This window comes from Cucumis melo, chromosome 2, assembly GCF_025177605.1.
Source record: "Cucumis melo cultivar AY chromosome 2, USDA_Cmelo_AY_1.0, whole genome shotgun sequence".
Classification (NCBI taxonomy): domain Eukaryota; kingdom Viridiplantae; phylum Streptophyta; class Magnoliopsida; order Cucurbitales; family Cucurbitaceae; genus Cucumis; species Cucumis melo.
In genome coordinates this window covers 11027282-11052352 of record NC_066858.1, presented here as the reverse complement: position 1 = coordinate 11052352, position 25071 = coordinate 11027282, and the positions used below count along the sequence as shown (strand labels likewise).

The following is a 25071-nucleotide window of genomic DNA, read 5'->3' as shown; positions in this document are numbered from 1 at the left end:
CATCAGCATATAACATATCACATAAATCATCTCTGCCCTCTCCGTCTCGACATTCGTCGTATAGCTATAACAGCTCTCGCCACACATAACAGGCTATAGTATAACCATATCGTCATTTACATCATACTAACATTGATTTCAGGCATCGTACCGTCTAGTCCTCAACATGCAAAATTGGTGTATACATCGTCTCATATTTCTAAGCATGGAGCTAGTAGTAGAATCTCTTACCTGGAGATTTACTTGACGAGTCCTAACCGGGAGGCAGTACGCTTTCCAAGCGACGAGGTCCTAACTGTGTAATATGCCAAGATTCGTAATTAGGTCACCAACGACTAACGGTTCAAGACTCATTTGAAATGACTTACCCTAGAGAGAGGTTGCAGTGCTCAAGCCCCTACTGAAGAAATCCCCCGCTGCAGCAGTTACTTGGTCCAGGACGTCCCTTAAGGAGAAATAATCTAATTTAATTCCAAATTAAATCATTTAGTGCCCAAAAATTTGAGTCTTGCTGGGTAAGCCAAAATAATTAATTAATTTACCAAAAATTGGATGGAAAGAGCCAAATAGGCTTGGCGGCTCGGCTGGGGGAGCAGGGACTGGCTCGGTTTGAAGGTTGGGGATCGGCTCGGCTTGCGGGGCAGACAGGCGCGGCTCGTGGTGCAGACCGGCGCGGCTCGTGGTGCAGACCGGCGCGGCTCGTGGTGCAGACCGGCGCGGCTCGTGGCGTGGGATGGGCGCGCGCGGGCTCGGCTTACGACTCGGAGCGGGGATTTACGCGTGCGGCTCGGCTTGCAACAGGAGGGAGACGCGGCTCGGCTATGCAGAAGCGCGCGGCGCGGCTTCACGCGCGGACGCGGCTCACACGCGGATTCGGCTCCGGGTTCGGGCGCGCGGATGTGGAGCGGCTCCGGGTTCGGGTTCGACGGCTGGAGGCACGCTCGGCGTTGGCTGCTGGGCTTCAGTCGGCGCGACGGCGCGACGGCTGGCTGATGGACGTTCCGGCTGCGTCAGATCTAAGCGGCTCCTTTCGGCTTGGTCGGAGCGGCGCGACGCGGCTCGGCTATCCTCCTTAGATCGAAGCGGCGCGGCGTCGGCTGTCCTCCTTAGATCGAAGCGGCGCGGCGAGTTCCGGCTTCGGCTGGCGGCTACGGGTTCGGCTTGCAGACGCGCGGTGGATCGGCTTCGGGTGGCGGCTGCGGGTTCGGCTTTGCAATGGATGCCCGGCGTGCGCGGATCGGCTTGGACGGATTTTCGGCGCGGCTGGGAGGGTGGTTCGGCTTCTACTGCGGCCGGCTCCGGCGCTTGTGCTTGAAGCTGGCGGCGGCGGCGTGCGGCGGCGTGGAGAGTGGCGGCGGCTAGGGTTTTTTTCTTCTTTGGGGAGATGAGGAGTCTCACGTCTCCCAATGCCTCCTTTTTAAAAGAATTTAAAATAATAAAAGAATTTAATAAACCCTCTTTTTTCTCTCTTCAATTTCCCTCTTTTCTCTCCCTTCAATTAAACCACCCTTGACCCTTTCCAAGGCAAATAATTAATTTGCTAATCATCATTAATTAAATTATTTCCCCCTAACTTCAATAATTAAAAAAATAACCAAGGAAAACTTTACCCTTACATTAAGCATAAGGTCCACAATAATCAAATCCATAACAATTTGAAGAAAAGAAAAGAAAGAAAAAACTCTAGAGGTGAAACTCTAATTTGCTGGGGCGTTACAGAAAGTCCATAGTAAAGCCACCAGTTTTGAAACCAATTAGGAAAGTGCATTTTGTAAGCTTGCTTTCAGATGTCATAAATCAAGAATAGTTGTAATGCTTTGGGGTAGTCACGATAGTTATATGATGGCGGCTTGAAAGTACGGGAGAATTTCTTTGCCACGAACATCCCTTGTTTCCAATACGATGGTGTGAGGACTCAGAAAATTCTTAGTTTTGAGTAAACGATTTTTGAAGGATCGTTTTTGTCTTGAATATGAGCTATTTCAACAGATTTGGAGTCTACTAAGATGAACTCATAAAAGCTTCTATTTTTTGAAAGATCCTCTGGTAGGAAGTTGAAACCATGAGGAAATATTTGATTACAGACTTCTGGGACAGAAGGTCCGTCGAACTCTCTTTCGGTGGTTAAATCTACTGTTGTTGTTTCTGGTGAAATAACCTTAAATAGGAGGTCTAGGCTGAAAGACTTTCGACCTAACTACTTGAGAGAACGAGGAAGGATTCCTCAAAATTGGAGACTTCGAAAAGGAAGCGGCTGGAGAAGCAGCATGCTTGTTTGGTGATGAAACTCCAGAAGGGCGTAGCAGTGTTGTTGAGGGATAAGGAGGAAGGCTTGAAGGGCCTGTTTGAATAGACAAAGCTCTTGGGGAAGAACCTTGTCGGAACCTAGAAACTTGTTTGAACTGAATATCCATGGCATAATTGTCTGCACTCATGGGAGTGGGTGCAGAGGATTGACCTAAGGACTGCTTATGCTTAAAAGGAATAGATCCTAAAGAGGAAGCTACTGATTGATGAGAAATAGCTGTCGACTATTTCTTGGCGGTGGAGGCCGTTGTGCTGGTCGCCGTTGTCGGCCTGGCGGGGGTTCTATTAGGGAGATTGATGATAAGACTCAAGGTTGAGGGTTTCTTCAAGATATGTTCTCTTGAGAGGTAAATCAACAAGTGAGTTTTCACTGCCTTTTATAGACTCAATTTTGAAATCAAAGCAAGATAAAATCGCCTGCCATCTTGCGAAGATTTGCTTTGAAACTAGATTTTTGACATCTTTTTCAAAAATAAATTTACTGGCTTTTAAGTCTGTTCGGATAAGAAAATCCTTATTGATAAGATCTCCTTTGAATTTCTGAACACATAGTACTATTGTGAGTATTTCCTTCTTCCCGGTGGAATAGTTCTTCTGTGCACTATTCCAGACTCCAAAATGATAGCGGACAACCATAGTTTTTTTCGTTAATCTCCTGTTTGAGGACACCGCCGTGTCCTATGTCAGAGTCATCAGTGTCAACAATAATTTTGGCCTTGCCGTCAATAATGGATAAGCATGGAATGCTTTTGGCCAAAGTTTTGATTGATTGGACCGCACGTGTATGTTCTACAGTCCATGGCTTTGGATTCTTCTTCAATCCGTCATAAAGTGGCAGACAAATTGTACAAAGATCTTTGATGAAATCGCCGATATAGTTGACATAACCCAAAAAACGTTGTAGCTTTGTCTTATCTTTGATAGCGTCTGGAAACTTATTGATTTACGATTGTGATTCTTGAAAAATTACTCTTTAAAACTACTTGGAGTACATCCAGTCTACCTAAAGTCTAAATAATTTTAGATGAAGTACTCTTTTATTAACAAATTTGAAAACAAAAATTTACAAATGATAAGAATTACTCTAATTTTAAAGTTAAAAATAATTTTTTTTAATTTTATTTTTCCATTAATTTATGACCCACTAATTTTAAGAAAGAAGCAAGGCCATATATAAAATTTTAAGACTCAATTTTAATTTTTTTCAAAACCATAGAATCAAATCTACCATTCAAGCTTAAAAATAATTCATATTTTAGTCTCTAAAATTAAATGTGTAGAAAAATCATAGTCAAATCCTCAAAGCATAGTTCTATATTTATCGTATACTCTCTCTTTTCAAGTACAAAAGAAGTAGAGAGATTTAAACAATGGACCTTTTGTTTTTTAACATATGCAAATGTTAGTTAAGCTAATGTTTGACTTAACATATACTCTTGTTTCAACTCTAAAACTCCGTTTGTTGTATCAAAAAAAAAAAAAAATGATCACCTTGTTCAATTAACTTTTGTGTTGTTATGTTTAACTTGTTTTACTTTTAAGTCTATAAAGTTAAATGATCAGTCTTTTATTTTGTTATTACTTTTTTCAGACCTTTTAGCAAAATATTACTAGATTGAAACAAATTGTAAAAATAATGCAATTCAGAAGGGTGAGTCTCAGACTTGCCCTCTTTATTTGAAAAAAATAATAATAAATTTTAAGAGGCTGAGTTCTGAACACTCACCTTCTTTATTTGAAAAATAAAATAAATAAGTAAGTAATGCTCAACCTACCTACCGCTTACCTCTCCAAAGCTTGAGCATAGAGGGCATGCATCCCAATCGTAGAGGGTGCATGTTGGACATTGTGTTGTCTTTACGCTAGAGGGTAGGGCGAGTCTTAGACCTGCCCTTTTAGCATTTATGGTTTAGGGTTTAAACCCTAAACGTCAAAAACTACTCTCATTTCTCACTTCTCGGTATCCCTCTGAAAATCCTTCTTCTCATATTGTTCTTGATTTCCCTCCAAAAATCACTTCTCTTCCTTCTCTTCCACAATCTAAAAACCAACTTCTAACTCTCTATTTCTAACCCTTTATTCCTTCGTTGTCTTCCACTCTTCGTCTTGAAATATTTATGGGTCGAAATTTAAATATATTTTTTAAATTCATATTTTTCTAAATTAATTATATAAATTTTGACTAGATTCTCATACTATTATATTCTTAGATGTTGTGGCTTTTTGGAAAAACGAACCGCAAAAGAGGTATATTTTCGTCGAACTAAATCCTTTTATAAATATATATAACAACACTACAGGAAATTGGGGTTCTCCCTACGCCAGCATGCGTCGGCGTAGATTCCCAAAGGCATCGGAAAAAGGTCTCCTGACGTATGTAACATCGTCAGGACAGAAGTCGATAGTACTACGTCGAGGGACCCATTCATCTATACATTGTTGAGGATGTACTAATGTGCGAGGCGTTTCTCTTTTTGTTATAGGGTTCGTACACTTAACGCCCCTAATGGTCGTACTTTCTACACAAACACTTTGAGCTCACCAATTACCTCGTCATCTGGAATTCTATCATCATTTCGTTCATATCTAGTGAATCGAGTCTCAATCCCAATTAGATACCTCAAACAAAAAGTCTTTGATTCATTCATCACATATGCTTCTACAATAGACCCCTCATGACATGCTTTGTTCTGAACAAACTATTTTAACGTGTGTAAACTTCTTTCAATAGGATACATCTAACTGTAAGAGACTAGACCTGCAACTTTGGTTTCTTATTGTAGGTGAACGACAAGGTGTACGAATACGTCGAAGAAGGCAGGTGAGAATATTCTTTCCAATTTGCAAAAAAATAATTATGATATCTAATTGCAATACGTCACTTACTCTTATCGTTCTTGCACACTAGTCACAGAAAAAACTACATAATTCAGTAATAGCAATGTACACATTTTTGTAGCAAAACATGATAGTCGTGTGTTTTAAAATCTGATATTTTCCTGTCTCTGTTATTCACACATTGTGAAATATTATAAGCATCTTGAGAACCAACAACAACAAGAGAATCAGAAGGGGCTAGAGCAACAAATAGTTCAGAGTCAGCAATGGCAACCAGCTAAAAATCGGCGATGTCCAGGTTGTGGAACACATTAATTCTTTTTTTTTTTTTAAGTTTTTCATTGAATGAAAATTGTTAAATTATTGTATTAGACATTCTACTTTACATTTAATTATTTTTCAATTACAAGCAATTTCTAAAAATTTACATGCTTCATTTAATACAAAACGAATGGATTACAAAGATAAATATCCATTGGGAATGACATTAATATAAATTGTACGAATTACTAACATAAAATTGCACACTCAAGTAGTGAAATTTCGATCAATGGTTGATAGTCCCAAATCTATCATCAAACATAAAAATAAATTGGAAAATTAACATAAAACTAAATTGGAAAATAATAAAAAAAAAAAGGTAAAAAGAAATTTCGTCAATTTGAAAATACAAAGGACACACTTTGTTAATAAATTTCAATATCAATAAAATTGAACCAACTTTTACATAAAAAAAGCGTGATAATGGTAGGAATTTTTTCTGTTAGAAAGAGAAAAGTATATTAGTATTAAATTAAAAAAAAAAAAAGAATTTAGTAAATTAGTATTAAATTAAAAAATTAAGAATTTGAATTTTACCGGCAATTGAAGTAAAAAAGAAAAAGAAAATTCAAATGGAATAAAAAAATTAAAATTTAATTAAAATTTAAAAATAATAATTTGGTCAGGTCTTCAAAAATCGACTAAAAAGAGAAAAAATAGACAACAATATTTTGATAAATAGTTTGTAAATTACAATATTTCAATAATAAGTTTCAAAACGTGGTATATTAATATAAATTTTCGGTTAATTTACATGCTATAGAACATAACGCGAAAATATTTACGACCCGTATAACATAAAAGAAACTCATGAAGCCACCATTGTTTTTCATAAATTTCAGATTTGTCATTGTTAGTTTTGAATTTTTCGATGCGAGTATTGAATTCATACAGATTTTCTTCATATTATTGCTTCTCATTTTTCATATCCCCACTTATTCATGATTTTTTCATTTAGTCTTCTAGAATTTCTTCCTTCTTTTCGTCATCTCTCATCTTCAAATAGATAGAGAAAGATCACTATTTATTCCAAATAAATAAGTAATAGATATAAACGATCGTTTTCTAAGATCTAAACAATCTTGGTACAAGATCGTGTACCAACATGTTTAGATTTGGTACAAGATCATGTACTAAGATAGTTTAGATATTGGTACATTGATCAGTCGTCTATCCTAAATTGACATAGATAGACCACTATTACTATTTATCCAGATAGATAAGTGAAAGATTCAAATGATCATTTAAAAAGATCTAAAAGATCGTGTACTAATATTTAAATCATTTTTTAGACTTTATTATACGATATTTTAAATTAGAAACTTTTTGCGAGTGTGTTGCTGATTAATCCTGGAGTGTTTTTGTTATACTACGTTGTGGGCTTGTGGGTTTTTTTCTCTTTCAAAATTGTTTTATACAAATATAATTATTTTTACGTTTTGTAATATTTTTGGAGAAGAAAACCTCTAATTTTTTCCTTTTGGTTATTTCTTCACAAAATTTAAGTTTTTAAGGCAAGTCACTGATGAATATACCTTAAATGTACATCACTCAAATTATGGCAACAATTTTCTCATTAGGACTTGTTTTAAATATTTCTCTTATAAACCGTCATATAATTGGTGTGAAAATTCAAATTTTAAGTTTGAAATTCCATTTTTATATTGTATATTTTAGAATTTGTTTAATTTTGGTATTAACATCATGTAAATCTTTAATTTTATGATATTCAAATCTTTTTCTCTTACTACCACGATGTTAATTATAACAAATCTAAATAAAGTCTTAGCCTCTAAATCAATTTGAACAATTTAAATTGCTTGATCACACTCTTAGCAATTAGGATGACTTAATGGAACTATAGATCGTGAGCTCCAACGATTCGATATTAATTGGTTAAACTCTTAAATCTAGCTAACTAATATTCATTAATTAACAAGCTGGGTTGTCCAATATAGACCGTAGGTGCATTCTCCCTACGGTGGATCTAGATGTATTTGTATCTACTCAATATAACCATAATTACTAAATCAAGCTTTTAGAGGTTGTTCGTAATTACGATTGGGTCAAAATACCATTTTACCCCCAAAATTACATCTTCTTCCTTTAGTCTCACTGATCCTTTAATAAACAATTAGTTTATGGTCAAACCACTAAATCAAATCCCTGTCGGGCCAGTGAGATGGAAGGACCCCTTGTAAGTTATAGAGTCTACACTTAAGGGAATAGGTCCACTAATTCTATAAGCTGATAGTAGCAAATTTCATCTTACACTCTATGTCTCCAGCTACCTGTCTGATCTTAACCCTGAAATGGGTGGTGTATTGAGCCAACGTTATTGAGCTTCCCTCACCTATGTGGGTGTAAGAATAATCCCAAATAAATAGGAATTCATAGTTAGCTCAATATTAAGATTGAATTACATAGGTCATCAAAATTGAAAGTCAGTTTAAAATAGTAAATGATGTTATAAAGTAAAAGTGACTATGTCATGGTATGATCTTATACAAACTTTTTGCATAGGACACTCCCACTCACTTGTCTCTGGATGAATGATATAGGATCACATTTTCTCTATCAAATACAAAGTGGTTCGTATCTATATTGTTCCTAGAACAAGGTGTCCAACCTTATTTTTATACTATAAAATCGAACTTGATCCACTTTTACATCACTAAAAAAATAAGTGTTCATGCTATAATCAAGGAACTTAATTTATTGGATTCACGGTAAAAAGTACAAATCATATATTCAATAATTTTTTATTGAACAATACCTCAATAACAACTTTATTAAATAAGAAAATATGTTTAACATTTACAACTCACGAGTTTTAGGACATAAAACCCGATACAAGAATCCAAGTATAAGTATCGAAATGATCTTTTAACCTATAAAGAAAAGGGATAGTTGCCAATGTAGCAATTATATTCAAAATAATTAAGTGTATAACAACATTTTAAAAAAATTGCAAATATAGCAAAATCTGTCAAAATCTATCATTGATAGGAGTCTATTACTGATAGACCATATAACAAATGTTGGTCTATCACTGATAAACCATAAGAGTCTATCAATGATAGAACTTTATCACTGATAGACTTTGCTATATTTACAATTTTTTTAAAATATTACTACATACTTAATAATTATTCTAAAAATTATTACCTATTATAATTACCCTAAAAAAAAGAAGCTTACTAATATCTTTAGTTACATACTATCTATGAAGCACATATACTTCATGTGAGGCAAAGATTCCTTATCAGATACTGATACTTCTCATATACATTTTGGCACGCGATTTGACATATCTGTTATTATGCTAACGTATTTGACATGCGATGTAACATATTTGTTTTATTGGCATGTCTATTTTTATGTTGATTTTTTCCTAAAGAAAAAACACAAGCAACCCATCTAATATTTTCCAACTCAAAACTAAACAATCTACTTAAAATGCTTATTTCCTCGTCGAAAACTAAAAGATAAATAAATAAATAAATAAAAGACTAAATCTTAGAAACATCTAATTGTCATCATCACATTTGAGTCCTCACAAAGTCAAGTAACCTGTAACTCTCTTGAATATCTTCAACAATTTAATAAAAAGGTTCTTCGTTTTTCTTCATACTTTTCCTACTTCAATATTTTTTATGTTGCTTTTTTGTATTGTACTTCAATGTTTGTACTGTATTTCTTACCATTTTCATCAATTTGACATTTTATGATTTTTCGTGATTGAGTGAATTACAATTAGTATTTTTATGTTAATTTTACCTATATCCTAGTTTTTTTTTAAAGAAAAAAATGTATCTTTAAACCATCAGTATTCTAGTTTTTTAGAAATTGACGAATCATCGTATCCTACCATATCTATGTCGCATATTTGTATTGGTGACTGTTATAGCATAATATCATATATTTTAGACTTTGAGACTTGTTCAAAGAAACTTAGTAATGCCTTCAGTTACATAGTATCGTAGTTTTTATTATGTGTTTTGTCATGTTCATTGAGAGGAGAACAAAGTGCTGTGTGTAGATTTGTTGGTTGTTATATTTTGGCCTAGAAAAAACAGTTGCTTTCAAGTATCCAAAATTAGTTGATATGCTAGTTTTTAGGAGCAGTAATTATCGATTAGCATTCCCCTCTTTAAAGTTTGAAACATTCTCACATAATTATTATTAATTAATGGAGTTTGAGTAAATTAAGTTCAAAGAACTAAATTTGGACATTTGAATGTGTATGTATTAAAATATAAAGAAACCTGAAATATAGCAATTAAAACAGTACCATAAACAATATTTTAGACCATGTATTGTTATACATTCAATAATACATACACATCATATCATATCATAAAAGAAGAAAAAATAGTTTTTAAATGTTAATTTTTATTTTTATAATTTAGCTTTTAAGGAAAATGAAGAATGTGGTAAAGAAATTGAAAGAAAACCGAACAGCTATCAAAACGAGTGGACAATATAATATGATATGATATGATGTGTATAAAAATAGTAGTAATAATGAGTACACATGAGACCATCCAAAACGTCCAATTGGAGAATAAATACTATTCTAACAATAAGTTCAAAACCATAAAAACAATTTGCTTCTCTACTTACAAACTCTATCCTTTAATGGAAATTACATCAAGAAATTAGATATCCTAATTTAGAGCAATAGTAAAAACTAAAGCTGCAGAACTTTGATCACTAAACTATATAGAAATGCTAATTCGAGTTCGAGTTCAAGCTACCATAAAAGATGAGCTAATTCAAGTTCGAATTCAGGCTACCATAAAAGATGAGCTGTCATTAAGCTATCAAAATAAAGTGTAGAAAAATAGTATCATAATCAAAATAAACATCACTCAACTACGTAACATTTGTACTACCAACCTTAAAGTTTAGTGGTTCGATTCTCCTGTAACATATATTATCAGGAAAAAAAGTGTGAAACTTGGAATGTTTGAAAGCATCATGAACATGATTATTCATTGATTGAAGAGCCAAAAGGCCATCAAAATTTGGGGGGAAATGCAAGCGTCTCTTTACAAGAATATTAAAATCCCAAATATCAGAAAGATTTGGGGACAAATGAGTAGTTCATGAATTGTTGTTTTACCAAAGGTGAAAGAAGAAAAACTGAGACATCATCTGCAGATCTTTTTATACAATGCAGAAAAACATTAAAAAAAATAAAAATAAAAAGTAAAATTCAGGGGAATTAATCTGCTGCCATCTGAAATGCGTTTTCAGAAAAAACAGGATCAACTTTACATGAACCCTCCTGTACATCTTTTTCCTTCCAGCAAGGCAAAGACATATAATCATTTACAAATAGCTCTTCATCTCTTTTTTTTATCTTCCAAAAGATTGTAAAAGGGGTAAATTGGAGGAGCTGCATCCTTTCAGCCCTCGGCATCATTTTCATCGTCAGATGGCATTTCTCGAGTCTCCGAGATTGATAGCCGCCTTGGCTTTGCAGATCCTGCTTCGACTAGCCCCTCAGATGATAGGTTTAGTGCAGTTGTTCCCGAAGACGTCCCAAACAAATGCTGAACCGGGGCGTTGGCTGATGATGCTGCTGAGAGATTGTATGTGAAGATTCCCATAGGGTGATCAAACTTGCAGCTTGGACCAAACTTACAGATCCCATAACGAGAATAAAAGATGCACAAAGGTTCTCCCTGTTCATGGAAAACAAAACGGGTAACTCTACAGCTTTCCTCGTATTAAGAAATCATAAGGTCCTTTTTTCTGGGTTGAGAGATCCCAGATAATAGCAACCAAAAACTGACATATGTACAAAAACCATAGCAAGTTTACACTATGTAATGTTTATCTGCGGTTTGATTAGAATTAATGCATCTCTTAAACAACCATCATGAACTCCACTACTGAATCCACAAGGCTCAAGCAATTTGATATCCTTAGTGGCAATATGTTATTATCAGAACATATCAAAACTGGAAAAGGGTGGTCTCTAATCTTGGAGATTCACATATCACCTGGGAAATTAGAACATCAATACTAGGCATTTTCATCACAACTAACTCACCGGACGTAATGGCAGGCCTATTGGACTCAAGACACAATCTGGAGCAGGAAGTACTCTTTCTCTGGGGTGATGAAATCGACAAACAGCACCGAACTTGCAATCTCCAGTCTTCATGTAAAACTGACATTCAGGCTGGCCAGGCCTCTCAGGAAATACATTCTCCCTCTGCAATGGCAAGAACCCAAAAGAACAGTTAGAACATATTAGAGAAGAGACTGCTACAGATGCTGCTGCATCAACTCATTCACTCTGGTATTAAGCTTCATAAATCTGACTATGTCCCACCGTTTGTTGTGGACTTTCTGAAGACGAAACCGATCCTAGCTGATCCTGTAAAAATCACCATCTTATGTGTAAGTTGGCTGTGAAGGGCTCAAGAATTTCAAGAAAGAAAAAACTTAAGGGTAAAAAGAACCAAATAAGAATACCATACAGCCAAACGATGAATTTAGTATATAATACAGATAAGAATAAAGAGCGAACATTTATCCTACTTCTACAGAAACCGACACATGTGAATAATTAATCAGAATATTACATTTTGATAGAACATCAACACAAGGGAAAATGACTATGAGAGCTCAGAAGTATTCAAATATACAGTGCTGCCATAAAGATAAACCACCATTTCCGCCTCCAAAATCAGAAAAGGAAAGGCTAGCCCTGTGGAATGACTTCAAAACTAATTTACAGCAAATTTCTCATCATAATTTTAAATAAAATCAACCAAAATCCCATGCTCCTAATTGCAAAAGCTGCAGCACACGATGAAAGCTGAAAATTCACAAACTCCAACTCTTTATCCCGACTCCAACAAGACAAAAGCTTTTAGCTTTCTTGGAACAAGACAAGACATCAAATAAAATCACACAAGTGAAACCTCAAAGCCAAGAAGAATCTAAGGGGCTGCTACAGCTCTACAATAACTGCTGAAAAATGTTGCACTAGAGAGAGTAGCAGCCAACTTTGAACACTTCTTCGAAACAAATTTGGCGGAAGACAAAGGAAAAGGCCCCACCAAAAACGCTTGAAGATCTATAGTTTGTTTTTTTTTTTTTTGAGTCGAACTGTTGCTGAATGAGAGATTGAACCATCGACCTTTGGAATTGTAATTGGTACCTTTATCTGCTGAACTAGGTTATATTGAGCTGAACTTTAATAAATTTAAATAACCAGTGATGATAAATCTCAAAACATGATCAGCTGACTATAACATTTTCCTCATTGATTTGCAGACCAAACAATTTCAATTCTGAGATAGATTTATAGATACTTTCTTGCCTTATTAGAATATAGAGTACACAAATTTTCCTCGTCCCATTCAACCCCAGTCCACAGAACATTTTCTGCGTCTGATCTCTTTCCCCTTTGGATTGTCTTCTTGGTAAGCCTTAACCTTTCTTCACTTATTAGATCACATAATATAGGAAAGTTTAAACTGATAGCTTCACTTTCTGAAGTACATAGAAATGCAATTTCATACGAGTATCTAGAAATGCAACATTTTGTAAGAATTAGCTGCAAATTTGTAACATTTTTTAAAATTTTAATTAATCATAATTTGATTTGGAAGATGGTAGTTAAGGGATCTAAGTGTCAACAGTCTACAACACAACAAATTATACAAATCAAGAACACTCCAATATTATCAGGGAGGATATTTGGAAAGTCTTAAGTGAATTTTACAAGAGGAGTTCCCGATGCTGCAGTAAATGAAACCTTTGTTTGCTTAACCCAAAGGAAAAGTTCGAGAGGGTTAAGACTTTAGACTCATACCATCGTGTATAGGATTATCTCCAATCCTGATGAACATGCTCAAGAAGGTCCTCCTATAGATGCTCTCCAATTCCTAAGGGAACTTTCTAGTGGGATCTCAATTGAAGCCATTGACGAATATAGAGCTCAAAAAAATGTGGTCATCTTCAAGACTGACTTTGAGAAAACCTATGGTTACGTGGATTGAGATTTTTTAGAGGTCACTGCAAAGAAGGGTTTTGGACCTAAATGGAGATGTTGGACGAGGATTTGTTTGAAGAATATGAATTATTCCATTTTGCTCAATGGAAGTTGATGGGCAGGATTTGTGCCTCTACAAGTATTTGGCAAGTCGACCCTCTATTCTTTTCTTTTTCTCTTCGTGGAAGACATTCTGAGTAAATGTTCCAAAAAGGGGGTGAAGGTACTATTCTTGAGGATTTTCAAATTGGACAGGACAAGGTACAACTCTCTCGCCTTCAATATTCTCACGAAACTGTCATCTTTTGCTCCTGCAAAAAGCTGTCCTTTCTCAATCTAAATTTTATGTTAGCCTATTATGAGATGATCGTCAAATTAGTTGCAACTCTTTCAAGTTTTTTTTTAGAATCAAGAGGGCATTCTTTATCTTTTTGAGAAACATTAGCTTAGATCTTCAAAATTAGTAAAACATTGTAGTAGCCTAATGTTCAACAATCAACTCAAGGTTCAAGGTTCTGTCTTATATATATGAAAACCCTGCTACCATAATCCATCCATTACAATTTACACCTCTAATGGGAGAGACTAAATTTTGGCTATTTAGCGGCACTTGATGAAGCCAATTTCTTTGGTATTGCTGCAGAACCACTGTCTGCAGCACATGAGAGAGACCATAATTTCTAATCAACCCATGGGGATATCAGCAAACCCAGCAGGTGTGAGAGCCGGGACCGTAGTTCTTACGGTGCAAGTTCCAAACGTTCAAGTGATGCGGAAGTATACAGATTTATCATATGAAATCAGAAAGAGCCAAAAAATGCAGATGATCTTTGCAGTCTTCAAATTGATTCATGAATAAGAACCCTCCAAGTTCAATCAACCGCATCACACTTATGTAATCTCCCCTTCATTTTCTTTCAGAACTGTATAATTACTCCACTTCTCCATCGTCCAAGCAAAATTCTTGAAGAAGTTCTTCTCATCTGCAGCATTGGCCTCTATGAACGGCCTCGTCCTCCAATGATACAACCCACAATCAGACTTGAAGATCCCCTACCCCTTTGGCAGATTATTATACAATCACTATACAACCCATGATCAGACTTCAAGATCCCCAATCCCTTCAGCAGATTCCGGAAGTAAGAGTTATCTAATTTGTTGGGCGTCATAATGTCATTGAAAACTGATCATGTAGGGCTCTTTTCAAAACCATCACAACTTAACAATCCATCTGCAACCCTTGCACGAATCTAGGGTTGTACTGCATATCATACGACGACTTGCTATAATGGTTGTAGATTTGAGAGCTAAATTCCTTACAATGTGAGAATCCAATTGTATGAGCGCAACACTTAATCCTACCATTTTCCGCACAGTAAACCCCCAAGTTTTAAAAATATCAATAATCTAAGGAATCTGCAATGTAGCTTTTGGCAAAACACCAAGAATCGTAGAACCTTCGGACACTTGACCATCTCTGCTATTCTTTCAAGGTTGGGAGGTACCCTAACTTTCTGGTTGTAGCTGTGAGGTAAGGGTTTTCCCTTCATCCTACTTGGGTGTCCCCTGAGCCAATCCCCCTCAACATCATTCTTTTGGGACCCTGTTGGGAAGAACCACCAAGGGCTTGCCTTGTGAAAGATGAGTTTCTTTTACAAAGGAAGAAGACTGAGTCTTTATTCAATTGGTCCTGAGTGGTATTCCTATTTACTTAATGTCTCTTTTTATAGTTACAGAACTCGATTGGAAAGGAGATGGAGAAACTTATAGGATATTTCTAAAGAGGGGGTAGAAGAGGGGAAAGGGTTTGGACCTGAAGTGTTGGAAGGTGGTCTTTAGGCTCTTGGACTAGGGAGGTTGATATTGATAAAATTAGGACAAGAAACACTAGGATTTAGTGACTATTATGAGTGAAACCTCACAACACGAGGTTATTGGTAGTAAATATGTGCCACATCCCTTTGAGTGGACCAGTGAAGACTTGAAAGAAACTTATAGAAACTTGTGCAAAGCAATTGTGTCAAATTTTCCTCTCCTTTCTCAGTTTATTCACACTAAAGTTGAGGGCGTGGGGGACACTATTTTTGGGAGAACAAGTGGTTGGGGGGATAGATCCATCAACTATTTATACCATTATTTATATTAATTATCCTCCTTCGAAAACCATTTGAGAGCACCAATCCTCAGTCAGCAAATTTGCCAGTCTCCTTCCCAAGTTTCCAATGTTCATGCGGCAGGTGTTGCATGGAAGAATTAACACCTTAGGACGCAACTGTCTGTTTTTGTATACAAAAAGAATCAAACTGCAACTTCCTAGGTTCCCAATGTTCAACAGAAAATTAATTTGCAAGGGAAACACTAATCTTTCTGCCTCTATCCATTCACTTCTCTCTCTTTCCACCTTTCCCCCCGTTTTTTGGGTTTCTGAAAGAAATACTTGATCACTTATTCTACCCATCCTACAAAAATAGGTCACACAAGTTGCCATGAAATAATGCAACTTCAAAACAGAAGAAGATGCCTGGGAAGAAACTAATCATTTACACACTTCAAAACATGAATGTTAACTTACTAGCAACACAACCATCCAAAATTGAGCGGGAAAATTTTAAAAGAATAATTTTGTTTAAGAAAACAAACATTTGTATTTTACTCTTATTGCACAACACTCTCACCTTTGAATAATAATAATAAAAAAAAAAGCAAACAAAAAGGGATCGCATATACCATATTTATGTCAAACATGGGTAAGGAATAGGACTTACATTGAATGCATTCCAACCTGGAACAGAAAGAACTCCCTGAGGTAATATTAAAGATGCATAACTGGAAGGACCTTGCCATCGTGGACTGGGAATAAATGAAGCCCTAGACCAATTTGTACTTCCTCCTGGATATGATTGCTGACCAGGAGTTGGTGATTGTACGGTTGGATAAATAGGAGAACCACGCAATGAGACCATCATATTAGTTGGTTGAGGATGGTGGAATTTACATGTATTTCCAAACTTGCATTGTCCAGTTCTTAAATAATAAGCACATTCAGTTTCACTCTGCACAATTGAGTGTGGGCGTGAGAATGGATTAATAGATACTTTTAGCATAAAAGAACACGAAAATTGACAAAGTAAGATCTGAAATTAGCAAGTTAGCATGCCAAATGCCTCTGTTTTTGTCCAACTTTACCACACTCCTTTGTAGTTAAAGCTTATAGGCATATCAATTATCACTGAAGAGTTCTCTGACTTTCCCTCTTCATCACAGTTATGGGTCATGACTGAGGTAGATTTTTTAAGTTCTCTTAAGCAGCACGATAGGATGGTCTCCAGTTGAATTCTGTTTCTGGTGTGAAGTGAGTTGACTTACGAGGGAGCCAGGATAGGGAAAAGAGAGAGTCAGAGGTCCCCTGTTGTCGCAAAGCTATTATAATATTATCCATAATCTCGAAGGTCTTCTCTCTCAATAGTTATTTTCTATTAGCTCTTCAATCAGTGTTTAGGTACCAGTTTCCTATATTCATTTGCGGTGAAGGCATATAAATTTTCACCAAAGAGTTGCATTGATTTTCCCTTTTTTATCACTAGTTATGACCGATTGGGATCGTTTTTAAATCTCTTAAGCTTATAACAACGGGGGTGGTCTTCTAGTCTTCTCTTCCTTTTAACCTTTCATCACCATAGTGCTTCTCATTGACATATATATACAGGAGAAATCAATAATATACAGAAACTTATGAATTGCAAAAAGTGTGTAAGGAATAAAAGGAAGAAGTTATATCCTAACCGGGCGAAGTGGATAGCCTAAAATATTTAAGGCAACTCTTCCAGCAATCCCGGCCTTGTCTCTAGGATGATGAAACTTGCACGTGGCCCCAAACTTGCAAGTTCCTGTCTTCAGGTAGTACTGGATTATGCAAATGAAAATGTCATTATCATAGTAAAAGATTAAGGAAACATCCTATGCTTTAAATTGATCTGAAAGTTAAGTTGTCAAAACTCAAAAGTTAATCCAAACCCGGCATAACAATATAAACCTGAGCCAATAAAATTTGAAGGATAATTATGAAGAGACCTTGTTATTCTAAACCAAAACTAGACCATGAAAAATAATATTCCTGATAGCAAAGGTGGGGGCAAGGGGGGATAATGGAAAAACAAGTGGAAGAATTTTTCATGGGGATGAAACAGTGTTTTAAAAAGCCCTCTCGGGCACTTGCCTAGGCTCAACCTGCAGGTCTAGCACCTCACCTTCCCAAGTCGACGCTCACAAAATAAGGCGCACCTAAGGCACGTGGCTTTTGTGAAGCCCCAAGGCTCAAAGCCCTGAGCTTTGGGGCTTCGTCATTTTTTTAAAAAAATATTAATAATTAAGGATTTTCCTTAATTATTAATTAGAAGAATCAAGTTTACTAAGCCTAAATGCAAAAATTCTTATGTTTGAGGTTTTTTTTTCCATATTTTCACATCAACTATGCTTTTTCTTTTTAATGTAATATTTTTATATGTAGTGCACCTCACAAAAAGAGCCTGCGCCTGTTTGTGCACCTTGCACCCAAGCTCCAGAGGGCCATTGCGCCTTAGTTCGCCTTCGACATTTAGAAACACTAGGATGAAAGCTGAAAGGACAATCTCTGTTTGTACCCCTCTTAGCTAAGATTTTTGGTAATTAACCTCCATTGCTAAAAATAATAAGGGCGGTATTTTGTAGTTTTCTTTAAATTTAATTTTGAAAGGATGCATTATCTTTAATTCACTCATTTCCTGAATAAAAAATATTTTCCCCCTCTCGTTAAAATAAAATTGTTCTTCAAAGAAACCTTAATTTTGTTCCCACATAAAACATTAAAAAAATTAAAAACAATAATAAAGAAGAAGAAGAAAAAGAAAGAAAGCAAAGTGAAACAAATTTAGTGCCTACGAGCTTTCTAGTTCTTACAAACTCTACACACCTGACACCATAAAATTACAAGAATCCATCTATAGCAGGAAACAAGAGCACCCAAATTCTCCTTTCTTCCCCTCCTCTCAAAGTACGTATTCACACTAACTTGTACATGATACAACTTTATTATGGGCGTAGAAAGTAGCTTAATGATGATGTGAAGGTTTTAGTTTTCCATTTTTCTTTTTAACAGAACTTTTCACTGATACACACAGCTGCAGAAGAAGTTCGCAAAACTTGGAAAAAATTAAATACAGAAACATATCATATTACATATTCAAACAAACAACCTGAATCCAAACTGAAACCATTCGAAAATTCCAAGTACAATCAGAATATAATGTCACAGAAGACATTAGTAATGAATACAATTAGAATTGATATATAGATTGGTAATGAATATAGCGTCAAGGGAAACTCTATAACGCATGATGAAATATGTTAATTTTACATTAGTAAAGATAATGAAATATGAACATGCCTGACATTCTGGTTGTCCAATTCTTTCCGGGAACTCCCCCTTCATTCTTGCAGTGGCAATAGCCTGAAAGTAAAATGTACTAAATCACGGAAGACACTTGTAAAACTTCCAAGTACAAGACTCTAGACTACTACAGATATAACAATTGGAATTAACATGCAAAAGTAATCTGTTCTTTTCGAGATTAAATTAAGCAAGCACATTATTTCTGGGAGAAATTCTGGATGTCCTTAGTTCAGCACATGATCAAGTAAAAGAAAAAAAGAGACGGTGTGTGCAAGGAAAAACCTGTTCTGCAAATAAAATAATTCCCATCTTTACTTCAGGTTTGTAAAGTGTAAGGTGAGTGAACGAAGGGAGAGACAATTAGGTTTATCAAATTAAGGTTGCAATGAAATTTTACCATTTTTAATTTCCTTCTCATAGCTCTATCTGCTAAGTATAATCTACTTCAGGGGAAGGTCTGAAGTAATTCAGTTAGCATGCTTAGAACATCAAAGAAAATACAGTTCTATAAGAACCTGAACATAGCATCTCCTCATCTATGTACCCCACAAGCTTGCCTCCACAATCACAAACACAATTTTTTCGTGCAGAGAGAGTAATGGATTGTGCCAGCATAAATATTACCTAGTGCCTAAAATGCTGCTCATTAACAACTAGAAGAGAGAATAGTTATCCCACCGTACATGACCCAAATCAAATAGAAGGAATTGAAACATATTTAATCCGATTGTATATTTGAATTTTGAAAATAAATCAACCAAATGATATTTAGAATCTACTGTACCTTGAAACAAACCAATAAAATAAAAAACTGAAAGGACCACATTTTTGCTTATTACCAGCTCTCTATTAGGTGGATGATTAAATCTACATGTAGCCCCAAATCTACATAGGCCAGTTCTGATGTAATAAGAACAGTCTGGCTCTCCAGGTCGCACTGGATAAGATCCAGATCCCATTATTTCACCTGATCCCAAGTTCATTTGCCAAAGTGCATCTGGTATGATATTAGATAAGTAAATTTCCCATTATAAAGAAAAATAGATAAGAAAATCAAAGAGAGATGAAATTTGAAGAACCTACAATAGAAAAGAAAAATCAACCTTCAAAACTTGAGCTAAACTGTTCTAGTATTTTAAATACACAATGCTCACTTTTCCCTACCCCTAGTGTCTCAAAAAAGGGGGAAAAACATGAAGTTCGCTTACATACAAGAAGTAAAATATAGATAGATATGGTTCGGGAAAGGAATGGGGAAAATTCACAATTTCAAATGGAATTGAAAATGATAAATAGGTAGAATCCACCTGCACAGAAAAGTGCATGAGACATCAAAGTCCCAAAACAAAATAATAAGATGATACCACTGCATCCTTGTGACTTACGAGGCAATAATACAGAGAAAAACCGACCAATATACTAAAACTCTTTCTTTTAATGCCTAAAAGCTTTGAATTTAAAACCCTCTTTTGCCCACTTCCCCAGCCAATTGACTCCTTTGGTCGGACCACATTCCAATTTCATCATGATTAGAGAGAATAACACACAAAAGAATGTTAACGCAAGTTTCAACATAGTGTTAGGTACTCAAACACAGATAATATAAGAAAGGAATAAAGATTACTACATTGAATATCAATGAAGAAATTACAGTATCAATAGTCTTTCAAGAGGACCAACTTACCACAATGATCTCCCTCTACGGTGTCCAACTCCCCTTATTTATAATTAAGACATCACAAACAAATTGTTACTATCCCCTTACTACCATCCTACTAATATTCCCAAAAATATGCCTTTACTCTCACAGGCAGCTGCCAATTTTCACCATTTGTAGGGTCTATGGTGGGCAAGGAGAAAAAAAGGCCTAGAGTGCCACTAATCATCTTTTTTGGAAGTAGAAAAACCTGAAGTGTCAATTTATTAGGACTTCAACATGGACAATGAAGCATGAACACAAGTTTGTAGACATTATCTGCATTCTCGAGAACTAGGCATTAATGCTTGGAAATGTTTTCAAAACAAGTGTGGCTTAGCAGTTAGCAGATTGATATCGGGTGATGGGCTGCTATCACATCAGAACTCAACTATGTAAAAGTTGAAAAGCAAAGCTATTCAGGCTCATGGGGTGCGACAATCACTATTGACGTAGTTCAATAACGAACCCAAGTGGCATCACTACAAGTAATGGCTTGTCCAAGGGCGTAGGTAAGGTGATCCAACAAATCTTTAAGGTGGTTCAATTATGATATAATTCAAAAATAACAGAGGAAGTATATTTGGAGACATTAAGAGCGAGTTCACACAAGAGAGGCGAAATATGATAAATTCTCAAGTTTCATAACAGTGGATATTGCCATCACTTGTTCTTACTCGTCTTATACTTACAGGAAAAAAAATAATCTAATCTATTCTTAAATTCCATCTTGTGGTCCTACTTCTTCATATAAGTTAGTGTATGCAATATGCTATCATTTGGTGACTGAACTAAGAAGTTGTAAGTTTGAGAGGTCTATGTGGAACCACTTCTTCTAGGAGTTTGGTTTAATGCAGGCTCAACAAAAGGGATGTTGGCAGCATGATCAGTTTCTCTTCCATTTGCCTCCGAGAGAAAGGTATTTTCTTATGATTAGCGGGGTGTGTGCTCTACTATAGGACCTTTGGGGTGAGAAATAACATAGAGAGGTGTGGAAAGGGAGACACTTGGTCCTTGGTGAATTTTCCATGTTTCCCTTTGGATTTCAATTTTGAAGACCTTTCGTAATTATTCTTTTAGCAATATCTTACTTTGTTGGTTCCCCTATATGTAGAGAGGTTTTTTTGGGCTTGGTGTTTTGTATGCATTCGTAGCTTTTATTTTATTCTCAATGAAATTAGTTGTTTCTATAGAAATAAAGATAAAAATAAATAACATAAAATCTTGGAAGCAATAGCTTGAAATAAACCATTATAAGAAGAGAGCATAGATGTTAGACTGTAAGTTCATAGCTTCCAAAAGGTTTTTAATTGATTAGGCTTCTTTTCTCGTATATTTTTTCTTTCTTACATTTTTCTCTCTGTAAGCAGACATGCATGCATCTTTTATTATAAGTGAAAGTATAAAAAGGCTGCAATGTCTTAGCACCAAATGGGAAACCTCAAGCCCCCTTCCCTTTAAGTGTATTGAACTCCACATCCCTCTTGAACTAAGCATTTATTCTCAAAATTCTTCAAGTAGGCACCAACCCCTGCCACAGAAGCCTACCTCTCCATAGTCAGGGACTAGAGCCACGTCAGATAAGTGAAAAAAATCTACATTGAATGAAATAAACCAAAGGACATGATGAACAGATAAATGATTTCAACCTCTGCCATCTCATCACATATTGTGTACAATGGGGTTGCAGATATATGAAGTATGAACCAACTATCACTCTTAAGAATTATGGTCAAGATATACTACTTTCTTGTGTTATACATTTTTTTCTATCTTCGATCAAACGTTTCTTAATTCCACCCCCATGCAAATGTAGGAAGCCAACTCGGTGTCAACAGCTTCGCACCTAACTTAAGTAATCCAATACGTGGTTCCGCACATTCCAGGACTTCTCCATTCTTTTCCAATTACTGAACGTTAATACCATATGCAGAAACCACAAAACCAGAAACGGAAAACAACTGGGTATAAGATGGATCCGCCACATTCAATTCCACATGAATTTTGTAAGCATCCAGAAAGTAAATGGCTGTAAACTCACGAAAGAACATTTTGTATGGAATTAAGCCATCATGAGAGCAACCATCGAGCCTTCAGTTATTTAAATAAAATAAAAAAAAAATCAGAGAGAGCAAGGACATCGAAATGGAAGAGGGGGGCGACGGAATGTTTTCAGAAATCTAAGTCAATATATTCCTCAGAATAATTAGAAACTAAGAAATCAACATCCAACATGAACAAAAAACTAGCAAAACAGAACCAAACAACACAGATCGAAATAGAAATTCAAGAGAAGACATGAGCAAATTTGGAATTTACATAAAAACAATCCGAGAGAGCATTTGGACATCGAAATGGATCACTCGAACACACAACACAAAAACCCACATAAAAAAATAAAAATTAAAAAGAAATTGCAATTTACGAAAGGGAAAAAGGGTAGAAGAAACAAATAAACGATACCGAAATTAGCAAGAGAACCTTCGCGCAAGGATGGTGCAAGGGCAGAGGAGTGTCCCTCCGTCACAGACATCGGTATTCCAGAATCGTACTCCATCGCAGAGGAACATGGTCCTGAAATCACCGCCCCATCGCCGGCGAAGAACTCATCCCATCAAAACCCACTACCCAAATCCCCATTTCCAACACAACAGAGCAGTTGGAGAGCAGCAATTTGGATCAAATCAAAAACCCACCATCCAATTTCTTTCGAGAAAACACAAAAACAAGAAGAGGGAAAAACAGAGAAAGAAAACGAAAAGTTTATGTATATAGATTGATGGAGGATTGTGTAAGTGGGTTTTTTAGAGAGAGAGAAAGAGAGAAAAGGGCGTTGTCTTCTCCTCTCCACACAAAAAAACTAAAAAGAGAGAGAAAAGAGTAACGAAACCAACCAAAACATCCGTCCCTCCATTGTTGCTGACGATTTTTGGAGAGGAAAAACGGACGACGAAGATTTGAAGACTCTCGCGATTAGAGGATTGAGTATTAACTCTCCCTACGCTTCCGCCACGTTCAACAGATTCCTGCTAACATTTTAGCCTTTTTCTTTTTCAGTGGTTGTAGTGCAAAGAGAAGTGAATCTGTAAGAACAAAGTGGGTGGATGACCCAAGCGAGTGTTCCTCACTTGTTTCCTTGCGCGTCTTCAATCCCTTTACCCTCACCTTCGGACCGCTTCTTCCAACAGTTATACCATTTTCAGCCTCTTTCTTTATTATAATTCTCCAATTATTTCTTTACTTTTCCACTTTTCTTTTTCTCTCTCTTTCTTTATATTTAATAAGTCTTTTTTAGTATTCTAGATGCCAAACCACAAATTTCTTTCTCACTAATACCATATTTTAGGTATAAACTCTAGTCGATTTGCTTTTATTTTTTACCCAAAATGTCCCATATTAAATGGAGATATTAGTTTTCACTTATATACTCACTATCGTCTTCTTATCTAACTATTGTGAAACTTTCTCCAACAAATGATCATCGAGTTTCCCCTCAAATAGGCATTTATTTATCTTACTCTTATCTAGGTTAATATTTCATCGGGATTATCACATAACGATAAGTTTTGAGGTTCCACTACATCTTTGTTCAACAGATGTGGATTCTACTAACATGACTTAGTTAGAGGTACATGACTATGTTACTACTCGAAAGTAACAACGATTCTCCACATTTCTCTATAATGTTATGATATTGTCTATTTTTGGGCATAAACCCTTGCTTTTATTTTTGGTTTCACCCCAAAAAGTCTCATATTAATTAAGATAATTTTCATCACTTATATATACGTCCATGATCACCCCTTTATCTAACTAACGTGTGACTTTGGTAACATTTCAACAATCAACACATCTTGATATGAACGAAAATATTTTCATGTTATCTCTAGGACCAATCACATGCTAAGAGCCAATAAACTACAATTAGTGTTGAATTCTCACATACAAATAGAGAATGACACAATTGAGGGGATTCAAGAAACAACAACTGATTAGAAGCCCTATAATTTGTTTTTATTTCATGCTCAAGATGAAATTGATGGAGCTTTGTTAGATTTCATTAGTGTTATTTAATTTGCAAACATGTCTGATTTTTTTTTCGTATATGTTTTAATTAGGTTTTTATTGTTATTGAGTTATGGATAGATAGACTTTTAAGTATTGGTTAAGTAAGATAAGTTTGAAGGGAGAGAAAAGGAATATAGTTGTTAATTTTCAAGGTTTTTTATTAATAAAATACTTTCGGTGGATGACAGAGTCCCATTACCAACATTTGCAATTCTTGAGTCAAGGTTGCATACCAAACACATTCAAGTAAGGGGATCATTAATAACTCCTTGAATGAGATATCTGAGCACGTCTAATTGAGCTCCTTCATAATGATTAATGAGTTTAAATGACTATATTTGTATAAACTTAAGCAATGCATGCATTATGAAGCATTATGGGCCATATGAGGTT

The 25071-nt window shown here is 35.6% G+C and overlaps 1 protein-coding gene across 3 annotated transcripts; it reads right to left on the bottom strand.

Annotated features, from left to right (window-relative positions):
- Nucleotides 1-10435: 10435 nt before the first annotated feature.
- LOC103487234 (zinc finger CCCH domain-containing protein ZFN-like) lies at nucleotides 10436-23920 on the bottom strand. Of its 3 annotated transcripts, none has more exons than XM_051081450.1 (8): nucleotides 23092-23920; nucleotides 19754-19911; nucleotides 18909-18971; nucleotides 17270-17389; nucleotides 16252-16539; nucleotides 11816-11860; nucleotides 11531-11695; nucleotides 10436-11159 (listed from the first exon to the last, which is right to left on the bottom strand). In XM_051081450.1, exons 1-8 carry the CDS (start codon nucleotides 23165-23167, stop codon nucleotides 10881-10883), a joined length of 1194 nt encoding a protein of 397 aa, XP_050937407.1. In that variant the 5' UTR covers nucleotides 23168-23920; the 3' UTR covers nucleotides 10436-10880. The 3 variants fall into 3 exon arrangements, with proteins under 3 accessions (XP_050937407.1, XP_016899804.1, XP_050937408.1); XM_017044315.2 differs by having other exon boundaries at nucleotides 23074-23777; XM_051081451.1 differs by lacking the exon at nucleotides 10436-11159 and having other exon boundaries at nucleotides 11522-11695; nucleotides 23074-23680.
- Between the last annotated feature and the right edge of the window lie 1151 nt (nucleotides 23921-25071).